The 18,833-nt window shown below is 41.1% G+C and overlaps 1 protein-coding gene across 1 annotated transcript in view; it reads right to left on the bottom strand.

Moving 5' to 3' along the window:
* The window catches only part of LOC126176940 (F-box/LRR-repeat protein 4), a 173,084-nt gene extending 158,176 nt beyond the window's left edge, over nucleotides 1-14,908 (bottom strand). Inside the window, exon 1 of the mRNA XM_049924139.1 lies at nucleotides 14,620-14,908. Coding sequence (XP_049780096.1) covers nucleotides 14,620-14,808 — 189 coding nt within the window. The 5' untranslated portion in view covers nucleotides 14,809-14,908. The remainder of the gene's footprint in view (nucleotides 1-14,619) is intronic.
* Nucleotides 14,909-18,833: the final 3,925 nt, after the last annotated feature.

Raw genomic sequence — 18,833 nt, forward strand, 5'->3', positions numbered from 1 at the left:
CACACCTTTGACGTGGACTTTCTCGCCAATTGTGCTATGCCCTTTCATGTGCCCACTTTCGCACTAGCCAAACGGACACTCGAGTCAACTGCATTGAATTACCCCTGCACCTACTTAACCTACCACGCTGCATAGGTCTCAGGCGACGTCCCAGCTGTGGCTACACCTTGCCACTAAGCACTCAATTGCAATTTTGCACCTTCCTTCGGGAATCGATCCGTGGCGGTTGTCAATGCTTCTGCATCAGGTTTCACTCGTGGTCATGTGCTGCCGCCTCCTACACAGACCACGGCCGATGGATCACCAGCAGTACACCTCAGCACCACTGCTTTCATTTCACCTGTTTTGCTCCACAATTCTTCCATGCCCCTTCTCCACACGACCTATGAGTGCTGGGTGTCATACCACACCAACACAAGTGCTTGATTTTCATCAGAACATTGTGCCTGTCATCATTGCACAGTCAACGCCACTGGATGATACTTCTCCAAACCCTCGCATGGTCTGCACCCTAGCAACACTGCTGCCAGGTCATTTTCCAAAACTGCCGTTGATATAAATGGACAATCCCATGACGTGGTTTACCTTGGTGGACAACTTGTTGGGCATACATGGTATCATAGACGATGACACTCATTTTGTTTGTTTGGTGAACTATTTGCATGACCACCCCGATCTTATTAGTGACTTGTTGCTAAACCCACCTGAGCATAAAAAACAAGGTTTTGTTCGTGCACTTCTCATCAAGCGTCTTTCACATATGTCAGCAGACTCAGTCATGGCACCATTTACAGCTAGAGTTTAGATGACAGAACACAATCCCAGTATGGCAATGCCTCCATGCTCAGGTCATGTTGGCTCTCGGGACATTCTGGTTAGTTAAACTGCCACAGGAACTACAATTACAACTGCTTCCTCATATCTCATCATCTCTGGAGGCAAAACTCTGGTTGGCTTATCAGGCATATGCCATTATTTGACACCACTGCCTACTTCCCTTGCAAAGCGCAGCGTCTGCTACTGAGGTGCTAGCAAATATATTACAAGGAAGAGATAATCATATCAGATAACAAAATAAAGACTATATGGGATATAGTGAAGGAGGAGACCGGTAGAACCAGACATGAAGAGTGAAAAATAGCACTAAGAGTAAATGATACATTGGTGACAGACGTGTATAGTGTTGCAGAACTTTTTAACAAACATTTTATAACTGTTACTGACAAGATGGGGTTGTCAGGTTCTGTAGATGCTGCTATGGAATTTCTCAGACCAGACATTTCAAGTAATTTCCATAATATGAATTTGACCCTTACTACCCCAGCAAAAATAATATCCATCATAAAATCATTAAAATCAAAAACATCTAGTGGGTATGATGAAATATCAACAAAGTTAATAAAAGAATGTGATTCTGAGTTAAATAACATATTAAGCTATCTGTGTAACCAGTCATTTATCAGTGAAATATTTCCTGAATGGTTGAAATATGCTGAAGTTAAGCCACTGTTTAAGAAGGGAGATAAAGAAATAGCATCAAATTTCCGTCCAATTTCACTTTTATAACATTCTCAAAAATTTTAGAAAAAGTAATGTACAATTGGCTTTATAACCATCTTATCTCAAATAACATACTGTCAAAGTCACAGTTCGGATTTCTAAAGGGTTCTGATATTGAGAAGGCTATCTACACTTACAGTGAAAATGTGCTCAATTCATTAGACAAAAAATTGCAGGAAACTGGTATATTTTGTGATCTGTCAAAGGCATTTGACTGTGTAAATCACAATATCCTTTTAAGTAAATTATAATATTATAGTGTAACAGGAAATGCTGCAAAATGGTTCAAATCTTATATCTCTGGCAGGAAACAAAGGGTGTTATTACGAAACAGACATGTATTAAGCTATCAGATATCATCCAACTGGGAACTAATTACATGTGGGGTCCCACAAGGTTTCATTTTAGGGCCCTTACTTTTTCTCGTCTACATCAATGACCTTTCGTCAGTAACATTACCAGAAGCCAAGTTCGTTTTGTTTGCCGATGATACAAACATTGCAATAAATAGCATATCAAGTGTAGTCTTAGAAAGGTCAGCTAATAAAATATTTGTGGACATTAATCACTGGTTCCTAGCCAATTCTTTGTCACTAAACTTTGAAAAAACACACTACATGCAGTTCAGAACTTGTAAGGGGTGTCCCACAAATATACGCCTAACATAAGATGACAAGCAGATAGAAGAAGTCGACAGTGTTAAATTCTTGGGATTACAGCTTGATAATAAATTCAACTGGGAGGAGCACTCCACAGAACTGCTGAAGCGTCTTAACAAATCTCTATTTGCAATGCGAATTGTTTCAGACATAGGGGATATAAAAATGAAAAAGCTTGGATACTATGCGTACTTTCATTCCATAATGTCATATGGGATTATTTTTTGGGGCAATTCATCAAGCCAAGCTAAAGTTTTCCGGGCACAAAAACATGCAGTAAGAGTTATATGTGGTGTGAACTCAAGAACATCTTGCAGAAGCCTGTTTAGGGAACTAGGGATACTAACTACTGCTTCCCAATATATTTATTCCTTAATGAAATTTGTCATTAAAAATATATCACTTTTTCAAACCAACAGCTCAATTCATGGAATCAATACTAGAAATAATAATCTTCACAAGGATTTAAAGTCACTTAGTCTTGTACAAAAAGGTGTGCATTATTCAGGAACACACATTTTCAATAACTTGCCAGCAGCCATAAAAAACATTTTTATTTTAAATTCAGTGCATTAGTATTTGTAAAATGATTCTTTCATATACCGTTCATAAAAAATGACGACCATGCCACTTGGGACCTGTGCAATGGTACATTAGCTTATTTGTTTCAGTTGTAAATATTTGTCATGTATTGTTGTTTTTCTGACATGTTCTACATCCTGGAGGACCTCCTCACTACAGATCAATTGGAATGAAAGTAAATCTAATCTAATCTATGCCAGTGCCTATACTTCCTCCATCGACTGATAGACATCCATGTGGGCACACCTTGAGCAACGCAATGAACCACAGGCACTCGATGGCCAAAAATGGAAACCACCAGCTGCTTCTCGCCTAACTTCACGAACTACAGCCGAGCCAGCATGCCCCTCCGCCACCTCTGGCGCCCTCCAATCCCCTCTTCGTCTGCCACAGGAGTAATAGCGGTCCCAACTGACTCACCCACAGCCCCACACCCAGTATATCCCCTATGCTAGTTCCATGCAACTTTTGGGGATGCTGCCCACCCTGTGCATTCCCAAACACTTTATTTGGGCCGCAGTAGGCGCCAAGGCTCACGAAGATAACGAAGGGTGCCTACAGATGTTGCATTCTGTTTGATCCTCTACTCCGTAAGACACCTGTACGTCCTGGATTTGTGCTCGTGTCATCATTTTCTTGTTAATAACTCTCATTCACTATAGTGGATGTGATACCAATCAAACATTTCCTTCGAGCGGCAAATAAATTGACACTTCACACTGACAGCATAAGCACGATACCTATTAAACTCATCCCTGGTGAACCATTCACACGGTTCTTCGATGTGGCCGACGTCGAAGACCCAGTACTTGGAATTGATTTCCTGCTTCACTTCGGCCTGTCACCTGACCTGCTGCCATCTGCTTTACTGCACCATGGTTCAGGTACAAATATTGCACACTCAGACGCTCCATCAGCTCCCATTCCCCCTGAGCCCTCTGACAATACTGAAGCAGCTCTCACTGAGTGCTCTTCACTGGTGAACTGCCTTGCCACTTCTGTCACTCGGCTCCAATGCAAGTGTTCTGCAGTCTACGACCTTCACATTCTCAAAGGAACATTGAACCATACCACCCTCACAGCTGAGAAGGCCCTTACTGGTGAGCAACACCTCATAAGCCAACTGTGGGCGCCACGTATCTCGACACCAGCGATGCGCCTCTTACAGTTACAGGTTACCCATCCTCGCCTGCACCGATGGCATCTCACATTAGTGACTCTTGTGTGCCACCGACTTCTGCTTGAGATGTCCACTTGTGTTCAGCAGTTCAAATGAATGCTATTAATAAACAGGATGGCACATAAAATTTTCAGAAGACATGGTGCATCATAAAACACGAGGCCTCCCTCCACACAAACTGCACCTTGCTAATACTCGAATGGATGAACTTATGAACTCCAGCGAGCAGGCATTGTTCGACTGTCGGACAGTAATTGGTCTTTCCCCGTGAAATGGAACAAGAATGTGAGGATTGTGGTAGGGAAGGTGAATGGTCGACTTTGGTTTATTGGGAGAATTTTAGGGAAGTGTAGTTCACCTATAAAGGAGACTGCAAATAGGACACTAGTGCGACTTATTCTTGAGTGTTTGGGATCCACACTAGGTTGGATTGAAAGAAGACAACGAAGCAATTCAGATGCAAGCTGCTAAATTTGTTACCAGTAGGTTCGATCAGCATGCAAGTGTTATGGATCTGCTTCAGGAGCTCAAGTGGGATTCCCTAGAGAGAAGAAGACATTCAGAGAACACTACTGAGAAAGTGTAGAGAACAGTCATTTGAGGAATGATCCTACTACTACCAACATACATTTTGCACAGGGACCACGAAGATACGATACGAGAGATTATGGCTCTTACAGACAGCTATTTTTCCTTCGTTCTATCTGTGAATGGAACAGGAAAGGAAACGACTGGTTTTGGTACAGGGTACCCTCCACCATGCACCGTACAGTGGCTTGCAGAATATGTATGTTTGTTTGCATGTATGTATGTATGTAGACGTAGATACACTCAGACCCAAAAAAGGACAGCACAGTGTGCCTCAGCAGTGACTATCGTCATTTTATGTGCATACTGTAAGAGACAATATCCTATTCTAATATTCAGTACTTTGCCCAGCTACTTAGTGTGGAGCGTGCATTTTCAGTGTTTTGGACTGTCGTAAGGCATATTTACAAATACGTACGAAAGAGAGTGACATAACAAAAGCAGCCTTGATCACCCCCCTTAGGCCTTTACAAATTCTGTTACATGGCTTATAGCCTCAAAAACACAGCTCAAACTCTGTGATGTTTCATCGGGTCACTTCTCTTTAACTGCTCTTACTGCTATGCGCACCTAGATGAGATTCTCATTTTTTCCTCCCCTGACTAAGAACTTGAGCTACACCAGGCCATGGTACAGACTAGCTGGCATTCACTGCATTTGTGATCTACCACTCCCAGTGACTTCTCACAAATTGTGCCATTGTGCCAGTTTTTGAGGACAATAAATATTTACAGACGTAACCTGTCTATGGTGCCAGGTATTTAAATCTCACCCCCCCCCCCCCTTACGGATGCATTAGCGCAAACAAACTTCCGGTAACCGCAGGGCACAGTGGTCTGATACAATGCAAGCTATCGTCGATCTCAAAACAGCTTTAGAATATGCCATCACTCTGTGGCACTCTCGCCCACCCCTTGCCAGATGCTCACACCTCTATTACAGTGGATGCAAATGATTTCACAACACGTTGGTGACACTACTCTGCCACACCATTTTTTTTCCTCCAAAAATATAATGGATCAACATAAGTGGTCAGCTCTCAACAGAGAACTTGCAGTGTACAAGGCCATCAAATATTTCCAAGAGGCCATCAAATATTTCCAAGAAGACATCGAAGGAAGGAACGTAACAATTTTCACGGATCATCATCCCCTCGCAGCTATTCGCAATCCTGCCACTGACCTTCCCTCAGACATGTTTCAGCCACAGATCTTATCTGTCAGTACATGATGGACATCTGACATTCGACGAACTGGCCCGCTTACAGGACAATGATATTGAACTGCAGGTCCTACATCAGGCTTTTTCCACTTCCCTACACTTCCTGGGCTCGGTCACACCATTATGGTGCGATTCAGCCATGGACATTGCTCAGCCTATTGTCCCGGTTGCTTTACATTGCCAGGTTTTGGCTGCTTCGCACAATCTTTCATACCCAGGCACTAATGCTACTATGCATATCTTGTCCATCATCGACTGTGTCACACATTGGGTGGAGGCAATCTCTCTTGTGGACATAACAGCAGATTCTGTAGCACGAGCATGTGTATCTTTCTGGATAGCTAGATTTGGGTGCCCTACATCCATAAACGTTGGTGGGGAGGCTTGCGTGCGTCAACGATACAGATAGCCGTACTGTAGGTGCAACCACAACAGAGGGGTATCTGTTCAGAGGCCAGACAAACGTGTGGTCCCTGAAGAGGGGCAGCAGCCTTTTCATTAGTTGTAGGGGCAACAGTCTGGATGATTGACTGATCTGGCCTTGCAACACTAACCAAAATAGCCTTGCTGTTCTGGTACTGTGAACGGCTGAAAGCAAGGGGAAACTACAGCCGTAATTTTTCCCGAGGGCATGCAGCTTTACTGTATGATTAAACAATGATGGCGTCCTCATGGGTAAAATATTCCAGAGGTAAAATAGTCCCCCATTCGGATCTCCGGGCGGGGACTACTCAAGAGGACGTTGTTATCAGCAGAAAGAAAACTGGCGTTCTACGGATCGGAGCGTGGAATGTCAGATCCCTTAATTGGGCAGGTAAGTTAGAAAATTTAAGAAGGGAAATGGATAGGTTAAAGTTAGATATAGTGGGAATTAGTGAAGTTTGGTGGCAGGAGGAACAAGACTTTTGGTCAGGTGAATACAGGGTTATAAATACAAAATCAAATAGGGGTAATGCAGGAGTAGGTTTAATAATGAATAAAAAAATAGGGGTACGGGTAAGCTACTACAAACAGCATAGTGAACGCATTATTGTGGCCAAGATAGACACGAAGCCCATGCCTACTACAGTAGTACAAGTTTATACGCCAACTAGCTCTGCAGATGACGAAGAAATTGATGAAATGTATGACGAGATAAAAGAAATTATTCAGGCAGTAAAGGGAGACGAAAATTTAATAGTCATGGGTGACTGGAATTCGACAGTAGGAAAAGGGAGAGAAGGAAACATAGTAGGTGAATATGGATTGGGGGGAAGGAATGAAAGAGGAAGCCGCCTGGTAGAATTTTGCGCAGAGCATAACTTAATCATAGCTAACACTTGGTTTAAGAATCATGAAAGAAGGTTGTATACATGGAAGAACACTGGAGATACTAAAAGGTATCAGATAGATTATATAATGGTAAGACAGAGATTTAGGAATCAGGTTTTAAATTGTAAGACATTTCCAGGGGCAGATGTGGACTCTGACCACAATCTATTGGTTATGAACTGTAGATTAAAACTGAAGAAACTGCAAAAAAGTGGGAATTTAAGGAGATGGGACCTGGATAAACTGAAAGAACCAGAGGTTGAAATACAGTAGAAGAAGAATGGGTAGCTTTGAGGGATGAAATAGTGAAGGCAGCAGAGGATCAAATAGGTAAAAAGGCAAGGGCTGGTAGAAACCCTTGGGTAACAGAAGAAATAGTGAATTTAATTGATGAAAGGAGAAAATATAAAAATGCAGTAAATGAAGCAGGCAAAAAGGAATACAAACGTCTCAAAAATGAGATTGACAGGAAGTGCAAAATGGCTAAGCAGGGATGGCTAGAGGACAAATGTAAGGATGTAGAGGCTTATCTCACTAGGGGTAAGATAGATACTGCCTACAGGAAAATTAAAGAGACCTTTGGAGAAAGGAGAACCACTTGCATGAATATCAAGAACTTTGATGGAAACCCAGTTCTAAGCAAAGAAGGGAAAGCAGAAAGGTGGAAGGAGTATATAGAGGGTCTATACAAGGGCAGTGTACTTGAGGACAATATTATGGAAACGGAAGAGGATGTAGATGAAGATGAAATGGGAGATACGATACTGTGTGAAGAGTTTGACAGAGCACTGAAAGACCCGAGTCGAAACAAGGTAGAAACGAGTAGACAACATTCCATTGGAACTACTAATGGCCTTGGGAGAGCCAGTCCTGACAAAACTCTTACCATCTGATGAGCAAGATGTACGAGACAGGCGAAATACCCTCAGACTTCAAGAAGAATATAATAACTCCAATCCCAAAGAAAGCAGGTGTTGACAGATGTGAAAATTACCAAACTATCAGTTTAATAAGTCACAGCTGCAAAATACTAATGCGAATTCTGTACAGACGAATGGAAAAACTGATAGAAGCCGACCTCGGGGAAGATCAGTTTGGATTCCGCAGAAATAATGGAACACGTGAGGCAATACTGACCCTACGTCTTATCTTAGAAGAAAGATTAAGGAAAGGCAAACCTACATTTCTAGCATTTGTAGACTTAGAGAAAGCTTTTGACAATGTTGATTGGAATACTCTCTTTCAAATTCTAAAGGTGGCAGGGGTAAAATACAGGGAGCGAAAGGCTATTTACAATTTGTACAGAAACCAGATGGCAGTTATAAGAGTCAAGGGGCATGAAAGGGAAGCAGTGGTTGGGAAGGGAGTGAGACAGGCTGCAGTAGGTACTGGGAGATGATGAAGCTTGCACAGGATAGAGTAGCATGGAGAGCTGCATCAAACCAGTCTCAGGACTGAAGACCACAACAACAACAACACATCCATAAACAGGGAGCTGGTTATGCGGTTTGAATCACTGTTACTAAACAAACCCTAGACACTCTGTGGTGTGGATAAATTTTGTACTACAGAATACCATAAGCACAGGGCTTGTCGAGTGTTGGCATAGCACCCTGAAAGCGCCCTCATGTCCTACAGTGGTGAGTGATCTGACACCCTTTCCTGGGTCACGTTAGGTATCTGCACAGCTTACGAGGCAGACCTCCTAGTGTCACTTGCTGAGGTTGGTTGGTTGATTTGGGGGAGGGGACCACACAGTGAGGTAATCGGTCCCATCGGATCAGGGGAGGATGGGGAAGAAAGTCAGCCATGCCCTTTCAAAGGAACCATCCCGGTATTTGCCTGAAGCGATTTAGGGAAATCACAGGAAACCTAAATCAGCTTGGCCAGACATGGGCTTGAACAATCGTCCTCCCAAATAAGAGTCCAGTGTGCTTAACCACTGCAGTACCTTGCTCGGTTTCAACTTGACGAGATCCTGTAGGGCAAGGCATTAGCCCTCCCTGTTGAGTTAGTCAACGATGTTGCAACTGTCGACTATCTGACCTCTCCGCTCTTGTTGAGCAGGTCCGGCCACACATAGCTGCTATCTGTATGTGCCTCCTCAACCATAAGCATACCTGGCCCCTGGTTTTCTTGCATTTGGCCCTGGAATCGTGAGTTTATTATGTTATGGGATAACACAGTCAAAGAAACACTACAGTCGCCTTACTCTGCCCTGCATCGGGTATTGGCACAAATGGCTAATATTATGGACATCCTCATCAACAGCCAGCATCAGATACTTCACTTCAGTACGTTGAAACAGCCTGGATGATCTAGGAATCTGTCCCACCACAGCCACTCAAGTTCTCCACCACTGTGCAATGTCCCTAAAGCACATACCACCCCTCTTGCCATCAGCTGCTGAGTAGTTGCATGTGATGATCCCCATCTCTTGCCTCACTCAGACTGTGTGCATGTCGATCCATTGCCTCAGGTTAAACCACACACTGCATGTGACATTAAATCATTGCAAGTGCTGTCACCTGTTGTTCCCCTGTGTTCCAGTGTTTCTCTCTCATTTTTCTCCCATAGCACCCAATATGATTACCAACAACGAGATTTGTATTTCTATCAACATTTCTGGGTGACCACATAACAAGCTTTTCTTACAGCACCAAGGCTGATCATTCTTCGTCCTTTGTGTGAGGTAAACTTCACACGAGGCCACACCCACTTTACATGTCACCATCCTGTGCATAGTCCCCATTCCAGATAAGGTGAATGCAGCTGGAATAACAGCGACACTTACCCCCAATGGAATGCTCAATATACATGAACCCCTCTTTGCTACTCCTCCGATACCACCACCTCCCGTGATGGTCCAGTTCACACATGCCGGGCGACCAAACCATTCTCCTTTCTGGATGTCAGACTGCACTCTCTGTAGTTCAACCTGCATGGACCTCCCTGACTGCGAGAAAATCCACCCATGCCTTCCCTTCGGGCTATCCATGGCATGGGTGGTCATGCTACCTTGCATATTTGACAATGCCCATTCCCCCCCCCCCCCTTCTCTTCCCAGTGCTCTGCACTCCCGGAGGGAGTGACCATCAATTGCCAATAACTCTAGAACAAGGAGTGCTCTATCTTCTGATTCAGTGAGCTTTGGTAAAGATTTGGACTTCAGTTGTTTTGTCATGCTGTGCTATACCTTCATGTGATTAGGGGTGAATAAAGTGTTTCTGATTGTAAAAGTTGGTTATTTCTATCCGAGACTCGACAATGTTGATAGAAAACCCACAAGACAATGACACGGAGCGTGACAATTTTTCATGAAAATTTCTGTGAGCAAGAAATTTGTACATGGTCTGCAGAAACAAAACAATATTTGAATGAAAATCAAACTTTGGAATTAACAAAGTATAATTTTCAATTCAGATGAAAGTGCACTTTCTCAAAGTCTATAAGTTATTATACAAACAGGTAATAAACCTGCATAGTATTAAGAACGATGAGGGGGAAAAAAAAAAAATGATGTAATAGTAACAGCATATGATACCGGTAAGCTTGCTACTTCCATGACTCCCTCCCCCCCGCCCACATGTGAGAATTCCTAGTGTAATAGCTAATGGTATACCGAGAACATAAGGAATTAGATGATCTGAAAGTCACTGGATGTGTTCTCTCGTGTTCTATGAATACACAACAAATGTTTTACTGTCTTGACTAATTGAACAAGAAATACAAATGGCTATCATATTTTTTACTGGCAGTCATGTATTTTATATGACATTAAGCTTGTCTGAGTTCTGTACTCAGAATGTTGTAATGCTTATTAAACTGTTCCCTAACACAACACATATTTCACAGCCAATGGATGTTTGTGTATTTACTCTTTTAGAACAAGAATGGAAAAAATATGTGAAAAATGGTGTTTATGAAACTTTAGGGGAAAAAATGGACCTGTACTTAAAGGAAGCATTGTAGTGCATTAGTCCACAAACAGTACAGAATGGTTTCAAACTTCTGGATTGTGTCCGTCCAATGTGAAAATGTAAACTTCAACACAACTACTCCAAAGAATTTGTAGTGATGAGAATGGCCTACCACTTTTCAGTGAAATTATGATATTTTCACAATTATTCTAATTTACAGAAGTCTGGAGCATTTTAAGAAATCACCAAAAAGTCATAATATTGTAGCTTTGGAGAGCCATAATGCGGAACTTCAACATATATTTTTTTCAGCAACTCTGAAATAGTAATGGGTCACATTCACTCTCGACCTGTATGAATTGATATGAAATTGCCGTTCCATCATTCATCGCACCAATAGCTACAGCTGCGACCTACAATAAAATGCTCATGCACACCACAAGTGCACTTTTACAGAGAACTGGCATTGGGTAAACGAAGACACCTCAACAATCAATTGAAGAAAATGTTAATTCACTTCACAGAGTGTGCGATAAAATTAACCAAGAAGAAATGTCAGTCCAATCATATTCAAGCAGCTCTCAATCTCAATCTCATACCAATAAATTGACAGAAAATGCAATGACTTTTCCTTCTCAAATAATAAGTTTGATGGTACACAAAATAAAGCTTTGTGCTCAGGACAGTAAGAGTCAGTCCAGTTCATCAACTTATGAAAGCAGACATACCCTCATCTTTCAAGAGGATTCTCTTTTGACCTAAGACAAGGGCCAAATCCATAAGGCGCAATGAAAAAATTGAAGGAATGGCAAACATGCCATAAGAAAAAGGATGATGAGAAATAAAGGATGAGAAATAAAGGAAAATTATGGAGGAAAAAGAACCATCATATAATGAAAGCTTCTAAAACCAGATGTTTTAGCTGCTGGTAAAGGTTTCAGGTTGTACAGCCATGGTGAATGAAACTTTTTCCATTTCCAGCATTTTGTCCATACCTGTGTTGGATGTCTTCAGATGTTCTCCTGGCTCCATTGAGTTGGCAAGACTAAACAAAACATAGGGAATAAAGAGACAAAGAGAAAGTGTGGCAAAAAAAGAAAAGAAGGAAGAAAAACCGTGTGGCAAAAAAGGAAAAGCAGGAAGAAAAATCATTAAAAATGACAAGCTATGAATGGTGGGTTGCCAATGGAGACAATCTACTAACATTGAATTAAATGAAAAATCAGAGAAGGAAATGTGTTGAATTGCAGGCTTTGAAAAGCTTGATGTTGGGGCTTCATACTGATATAGTTTTATGGAGGCAAATGGAATTCATAGTTTAGATATACAGGTATAGAGCAGCAAATAAAACTATGACACTGAGGTGGAATTAATATTTACAATATATGTTACAGATGATAAGAAAATCTTCAAAATAGATGTAGATTATGTTAATGTAGTACAATAAGACTTCAGGATTGGAAAGTTATCAGCTCCTAATCTAACAAATTTTACTGTGAATATGAGAACCAAATGATTCACAGTGGCAGTACAAGGTGAAAGGAGTTCAGAGGATAGAGCATGTAAAAGATAGTGTGTGGGGGTGGGGAGGGGGTGGGAGGGAGGCACGGTGGGTGGAGAGGGGGTAGGGGGGGAGAGAGAGAGAGAGAGAGAGAGAGAGAGAGAGAGAGAGAGAGAGAGGGTGTACATGATCTAGATAGTGAAAGAGAGGTGTGGACAGAAGAGAGAGTCAGGGAAAGGTAAGAAGATGCGTTGTGAAATAAGTTACCAGAGACTGAGGTCCAGGAGATCGCAAAGGTGCAGGATATGCTCCCCCCACATAATCCTGGGAAATTTTTGCTGGAATGGAGCAGTATTTCCCTCAACCATGCAGGCGGGAATTCTCTCTACAGCGCTTCCTGCAATGTCACAATACCCCAGGTCTTAATCTCTGATAACCATTTCGCACTACCTCACCTTATCTTTCACCTTCTCTCTTTTGTCCACACCACTCCTTTGCCGTCTATATCATGTACTACTACCTTCTCTCACCACTCTTCTTCCCCATCCCCCTCGTGTTGTCTCTCTCTCTAGCTCCCTTCCTATTCTGCCGCGTTTCTCCCCCCCCCCCCTTTTTCCCCTTTTCCTCCACCTTCACTCTATGCTCTACCCTCTGAACTCCTTTCATCTCCTTGTGCTGCCACTATGGGTCATCTGTCACAATGATCTGCCTCACTGTATCCCACTACCCCCTCCTTATCTCCTGCATCCTTCCCCACCTCTATCAGCCCAGGCAATTACTTTTGATAATCAGTGTCACCACATTTTGTGGGAGTGTACATTTGGATGTCTGTGTGTGAATGTGTACACTTTTATTTTAAAAAAAAAAAAAAAAAAAAAAAAGGCTGTTTTCCGTTACATGGTTCTCTGTCCTCTGCACAACACATCAGCCCACTACGCCACTACGGGTGAATGCTTGCTTTCCCAAATGTTCTATCCAGGAATTTCCATTATTACTGAAAAACTAACTAACAACGGCCAAATTAAAATACCTGTTGCCAAAGCCTGTAGATGTATTTGGAAGACGTGGATGTCTTCAAGGTTGTGAAAAATTTTCACCATATCTTTAGATTAACTTTTTTTTTTGGTCCCAATTCTTCTGGAACTATTCAGACCACTATATTTCTATCAAATTAACATTCTGTGCAACTACATATGTGCTAATCATGTTCACTTGAAAGAACTGATCTCTGAAGTGCCAATGTTTATTTGTGTGTTAATGTCTGAAGATCCCCCATACTATTGAATGTATCTGATAACTGTCCATATAGAATTTGACATGTCTAATACCAGACAAACAAATTTAGCAAATGATAGCACCATAACAATTTGTGGAATAATACAATCTAAGAAGGTGAAATCCATTATTTGTGGGTACATTTCATGCAAACGTAAGGTAACAAACGTATCCTAACGGTTTCTGATACGTATGTATTTTCATCGAAACGACACTTTACTGCATCATATATTCGAATTCTTCAGTCTTCCCATACAAGAACAGAAGTTACTTCAGAAAACTAACTACAGTACATCCCTGACGTAGGCATAAGTATCGCAGGTTCAACATAGGACTCGCATATACTACAAGAGTCTATTAATTACAACTCAAAGCAAGCTGTCGCTGGAAAAACTGTACTACTGTAAAATGCATTGCAAGATTCAATATGTAGCACCAAACAAGTTCAATGTATATGAATGAAATGGATTTTAAATTGTATGTCCAACAACTTCACTTAACGTAACGATTATGGAGCGGCACTATAGCAACGTCAGGGGAGAAAAAAAGTGGAAGACAATGTCTAAGGCAATGTTCCTGTCGGCGGTTCACAAGAGAGAAAACATGGGAAATGTAAAGGTACAATACCTGAGTGAGAAAGTCCAACGCAAAAGTGCCAAATATAACTCTGTTTTCCTTGTGTTGTGCCATAACTACATTCACACTCCAATGGATTATAAATGCAACAATCACTTGCAAACACTACCATTGTTTACACTTACAAGTTACTAACAATCGGAAGAACTGAGCACGTATGCTTAATAACACCTGTAAATAGCTCACCATCACGAATGCTTGCGGAAAATCTCCATAATTCGGATACTTGCTTGGTTTACCAGTTATATTGTAAGCGGTGTAGGATATTCTTATATCGCTACCGTACTGAGAACTGAACCCAATTACGTCGTGTACATACTGCTCTATTACTACCGGACTCTTTTCGGTATCACTAACTTGTAAATCGTCCTCCATCTTTTCTAACGTTTACTAATAATCCTATTACATCAATCTCTTTAATTCAATATCCATGACAGCATAAACAAAATACTGTTGGCTGTACTGCAAATGTCTACATTCAACATTGCAAGTCTTTCAGTTGCCAACACTGAAAAAACCAAGGACGTTAGAAACAATTTCAATATTGTAACATCTTTAGTGAAACAAACTTGTAGAGCCCAAGGAACATAGAATAAAAAGTGGAACCGTCTAGCTCTAGCAGAAACGGGGAACAATCGCCTATGTATCGCATCAATAGATGTCTATGCGACTATCAGACAGTTCTCCACAGTCTAGTTAAAGGAAGAAGTGAGTGATCTATTTATACATACCTTTGCACAATACTTACGGTACGGTAATATTCAAAACTGGATTTCGTAGGCAATGTGAGAAATGATGGAAGGATTTTTAAAGTTTGGACGGAATATGTGTTGAACACTCATATTTTTTTTGATGCGTGAGAAGGCCTGTGAAAGAATTACATTACGTCCAATTTCTATGTACAAAACCCAACATTTCCAATAATATTGGATTACTACAGGACAGAGGTGTCGAGATTAGATGGGGTAAACTTCGAAAAATAAAAGATTCAAATCGAAAAGGAAATTAATTACAGATTTGTAAAGCTGAGTGTTCCGAAATGGCGTCTACAAAGGCGGCTGTTTACAAATAACCTTCACTTCACATTGAAGTATGCTGCTCGAATCTGTGAGACTCCTAGCAGACATAATTAATGGAGGACAGTGAATGTATACAAAGAAGGGCCGCAAAAATGATTACAGTTTTTGTGATACCCACGAATAAAATACTAACCAGCTCTCTCTCTCTATCTCTCAGCCCTTCTCGGTGTCTGTCCACCCTGTACAGGATGTCTTGAACCAACATTGGCACATCACTCACCGTAGCGGGCTCTTTGGGGAAAATCTGAGTGTAAATGGGAAACGCAATTGGTGTATCTGTTACAGTAGGCAAGAAATTCAAATGCACTGACATAGACGTTGAAGCTGCAGGTGAGATTGTTTGGGCAAGACTCAATATCAAGGGTCCTTCTATTAACCACCAGATTCTCCTTGTGATGCAACTGAAAACTTTAGATAAAACCTCATTTCGCTTGCATATAAGTTCCCTAATGATACTGCAATCACTGGAGGTGACTTTAACCATCCAACAATCAATTGGGATCATTACAGTTCTGTTAGTGGCTGGTGTGACAAGACATCCTCTGAAATGTTATTACAATCTAGCATTTAATGCCTTCTTGGAAAACTAGCTAGGACAGATAGTTCAGAACCCCCCACCCCTCATTATGAAAATACGTTAGATATAATGGTAACAAATGGATCTCACCTCTTTGAGAAAGTCCACATCAAAGCTGGAGTCAGTGAGAGGGAGGCAGTAATAGCTACCAAAACGCAAAAGACCACTAAAACAAGCAGAAAGATTTATATGTTCAGCAATCAAGGCAGAGAAACACGAGTGGCATAACTCAATGAGCAACTTGAAACTCTTACCTCAGAACAAAAACATGTACAGAAACTATGGCTCAAGTTTAAAAGAACAGTTGATCATACACTGGATAGGTATGTATGCAGTAGTGCAGTTCGTAATGAGAGAGATGCTCCATTGGATGCAATCACTGTAAAGAAACTTCGAAAGAAACAAAGACTATAACATAACAGATATAAAACAAAGCATAAGGCTATAGATAAAGAAATGCTAAATAAAGCGCATTTGGCAGTCAAGAGAGCAATGAGTGAAACCTTCAATGACTATTGCAGCAGAATATCGTCGAATAATCTTTCACAAAACCCAAAGTAATTCTGGTCTCATGTGAAGGCTATTAATGGCACCAAAGTTAGTGTCCAGTCACTCATGGAGGAGACTGCAACTGAAGTTGAGAATAGCAAACCAAAAGCAGAATGGCTTAACTTTTTATGCTGGGAAAATGTCAAGACTCACAATGCCTAACTCTGTTTTCAAACGTTCCTTCGCAAAGGAACAACCAGGAGTATTGCCTCAACTTAATTCTCATGCCACTGAAAAGAAGAGTGAAACATATATTAGTGTCAGTGGCGTTGAGAAACATTTGAAATCGTTAAAACTGAACATGCCCCAGGGCCCAATGGAATTCCTGTTAGATACCATACCCAATTCGAAGCTGTGTTAGATCCTCTGTTAACTATAATCTGTCGTAGATGCATCAAACAAGTTGGTAGAAAGCACAACAAGAAAGGTAGCAGAAGTGATCCACAAAACTACTGTCCAATATCTTTGACATGCATTTGTTGCAGGACCTTAGAACATATTCTAAGCCCAAACGTAATGAGGTGTGTCGAATAGAACCACCTCCTCCATGCCAACCAGCTTGGATTCCGAAAGCATTGACCATATGAAAGCCAACTCATATTTTTCTCACACAACATCCTGAAAGCCATGAATCATCTTAGTCTGGTGGATGCAGTACTTCTTGATTTCCGAAAAGTATTTGACTCAGTACCACACCTATTCTTATTATCAAAAGTATGATAATATGTGGTATCAGAAGATATATATGACTGGATTGAGAATTTCGTGGTAGGGAGGGCACAGCATGTTGTCTTGGATGGAGAGTAATCTACATATGTAGAAGTAACTTAGGGTGTAGCCCAGGGAAGTATGTTTGGTATGTTACTGTTCATGTTGTGCATTAATGATCTTGACGACAGTCTTAATAGCAGCCTCAGACTTTTCGCAGATAACACAGTTATCTGTATCGGAACTCAGTCTCAACGAGGCTGTACAAATATTTATTCACACTTTGATAAGATTTCAAAGTGATGCAACAGTGGCAGTTGCCTCAAAAATTCAAAAATGTAAAATTGTGCACTTCACAAAACAGAACAAAAAGTATCCTATGAGTATAATGTTAGTGAGTCACAGCTAGAATCTATAAACTCATACAAATACTTGGATATAACACTCAGTAAGGACATGAAGTGGAACAACCACATAGGACCAGTATGGGTAAAGTAGATAGCAGACTTCAGTTCATTGGTAGGGTACTAGGAGATTACTTACAAGTCATTCATGTGGGCTGGCCTAGAATCCTGCTCACGTTTGTGGGATGCACACCAAATAGGACTGTTAGGGGACACTGAAGGTATACAGAGCACGGCAGCACAAATGGTAGCAAGTTTGTTTGACTTGTGGGAGAGCGTCACTGAGATATTGAAAGAACTGAGTTGGCAGACTCTTGAGGATAGGTGGAAAACTATAACACGAAAATGTACTAACAAAGTTAGAAGAACTGGCTGTAAATGATGACTCTAGGAATGTACTACAACCCCTACATAGCGCTCCTAAAGGAAATGTTGAGGATAAGATTAGATTAATTACAGCCTGCACAGAGCCATTTAAACGATTATTTTTCCTGCGCTGCATACGTAAATGGAATAGGTAAAGTCCTCATAACCTTTACAGTAGGATGTACCTTCTGCTGTGCACTTTACAGTGGTTTGTACAGTATAGGTGTGGATGTAGAGATGTAGATATAGACACATCACGTCTAAACATCGACACTTAATTCATTGCATCGAAAGTTAATCTCTAATATCATTGCTCTAAGTAAATGAACGTCAACAGTTATGAATAAACAACAACAGTTCTGAATGAACAACTAGAGTTCTCACTGAAGTTAGGTAATAGCACTGAATTACATACCTCAGTGTTTACATTCAGAATAGTTACACTGAAATCATATTCCAGTTACATTAAAGTTACATATAAATGGTCATGCCCCATCATAACTGGCTGATCTTTGCATATAATACACATGTGATGTGGATCAAAATTCAGCACACGAAACATTTTCACCAGCAACACGTCCAATTCCCAAAGAAAGCCAATGTGGTGCATTGATGAGTTTATCTCGTATGGAGATTGGAAGATTTGCTTTTAAAATACACAGCACATCACGATTCATGATTGCCTCATCGCAGTACTTAGTCTCCTTAAAACACTTT

The sequence above is a fragment of the Schistocerca cancellata genome, chromosome 3 (assembly GCF_023864275.1).
Source record: "Schistocerca cancellata isolate TAMUIC-IGC-003103 chromosome 3, iqSchCanc2.1, whole genome shotgun sequence".
Lineage (NCBI taxonomy): Eukaryota > Metazoa > Arthropoda > Insecta > Orthoptera > Acrididae > Schistocerca > Schistocerca cancellata.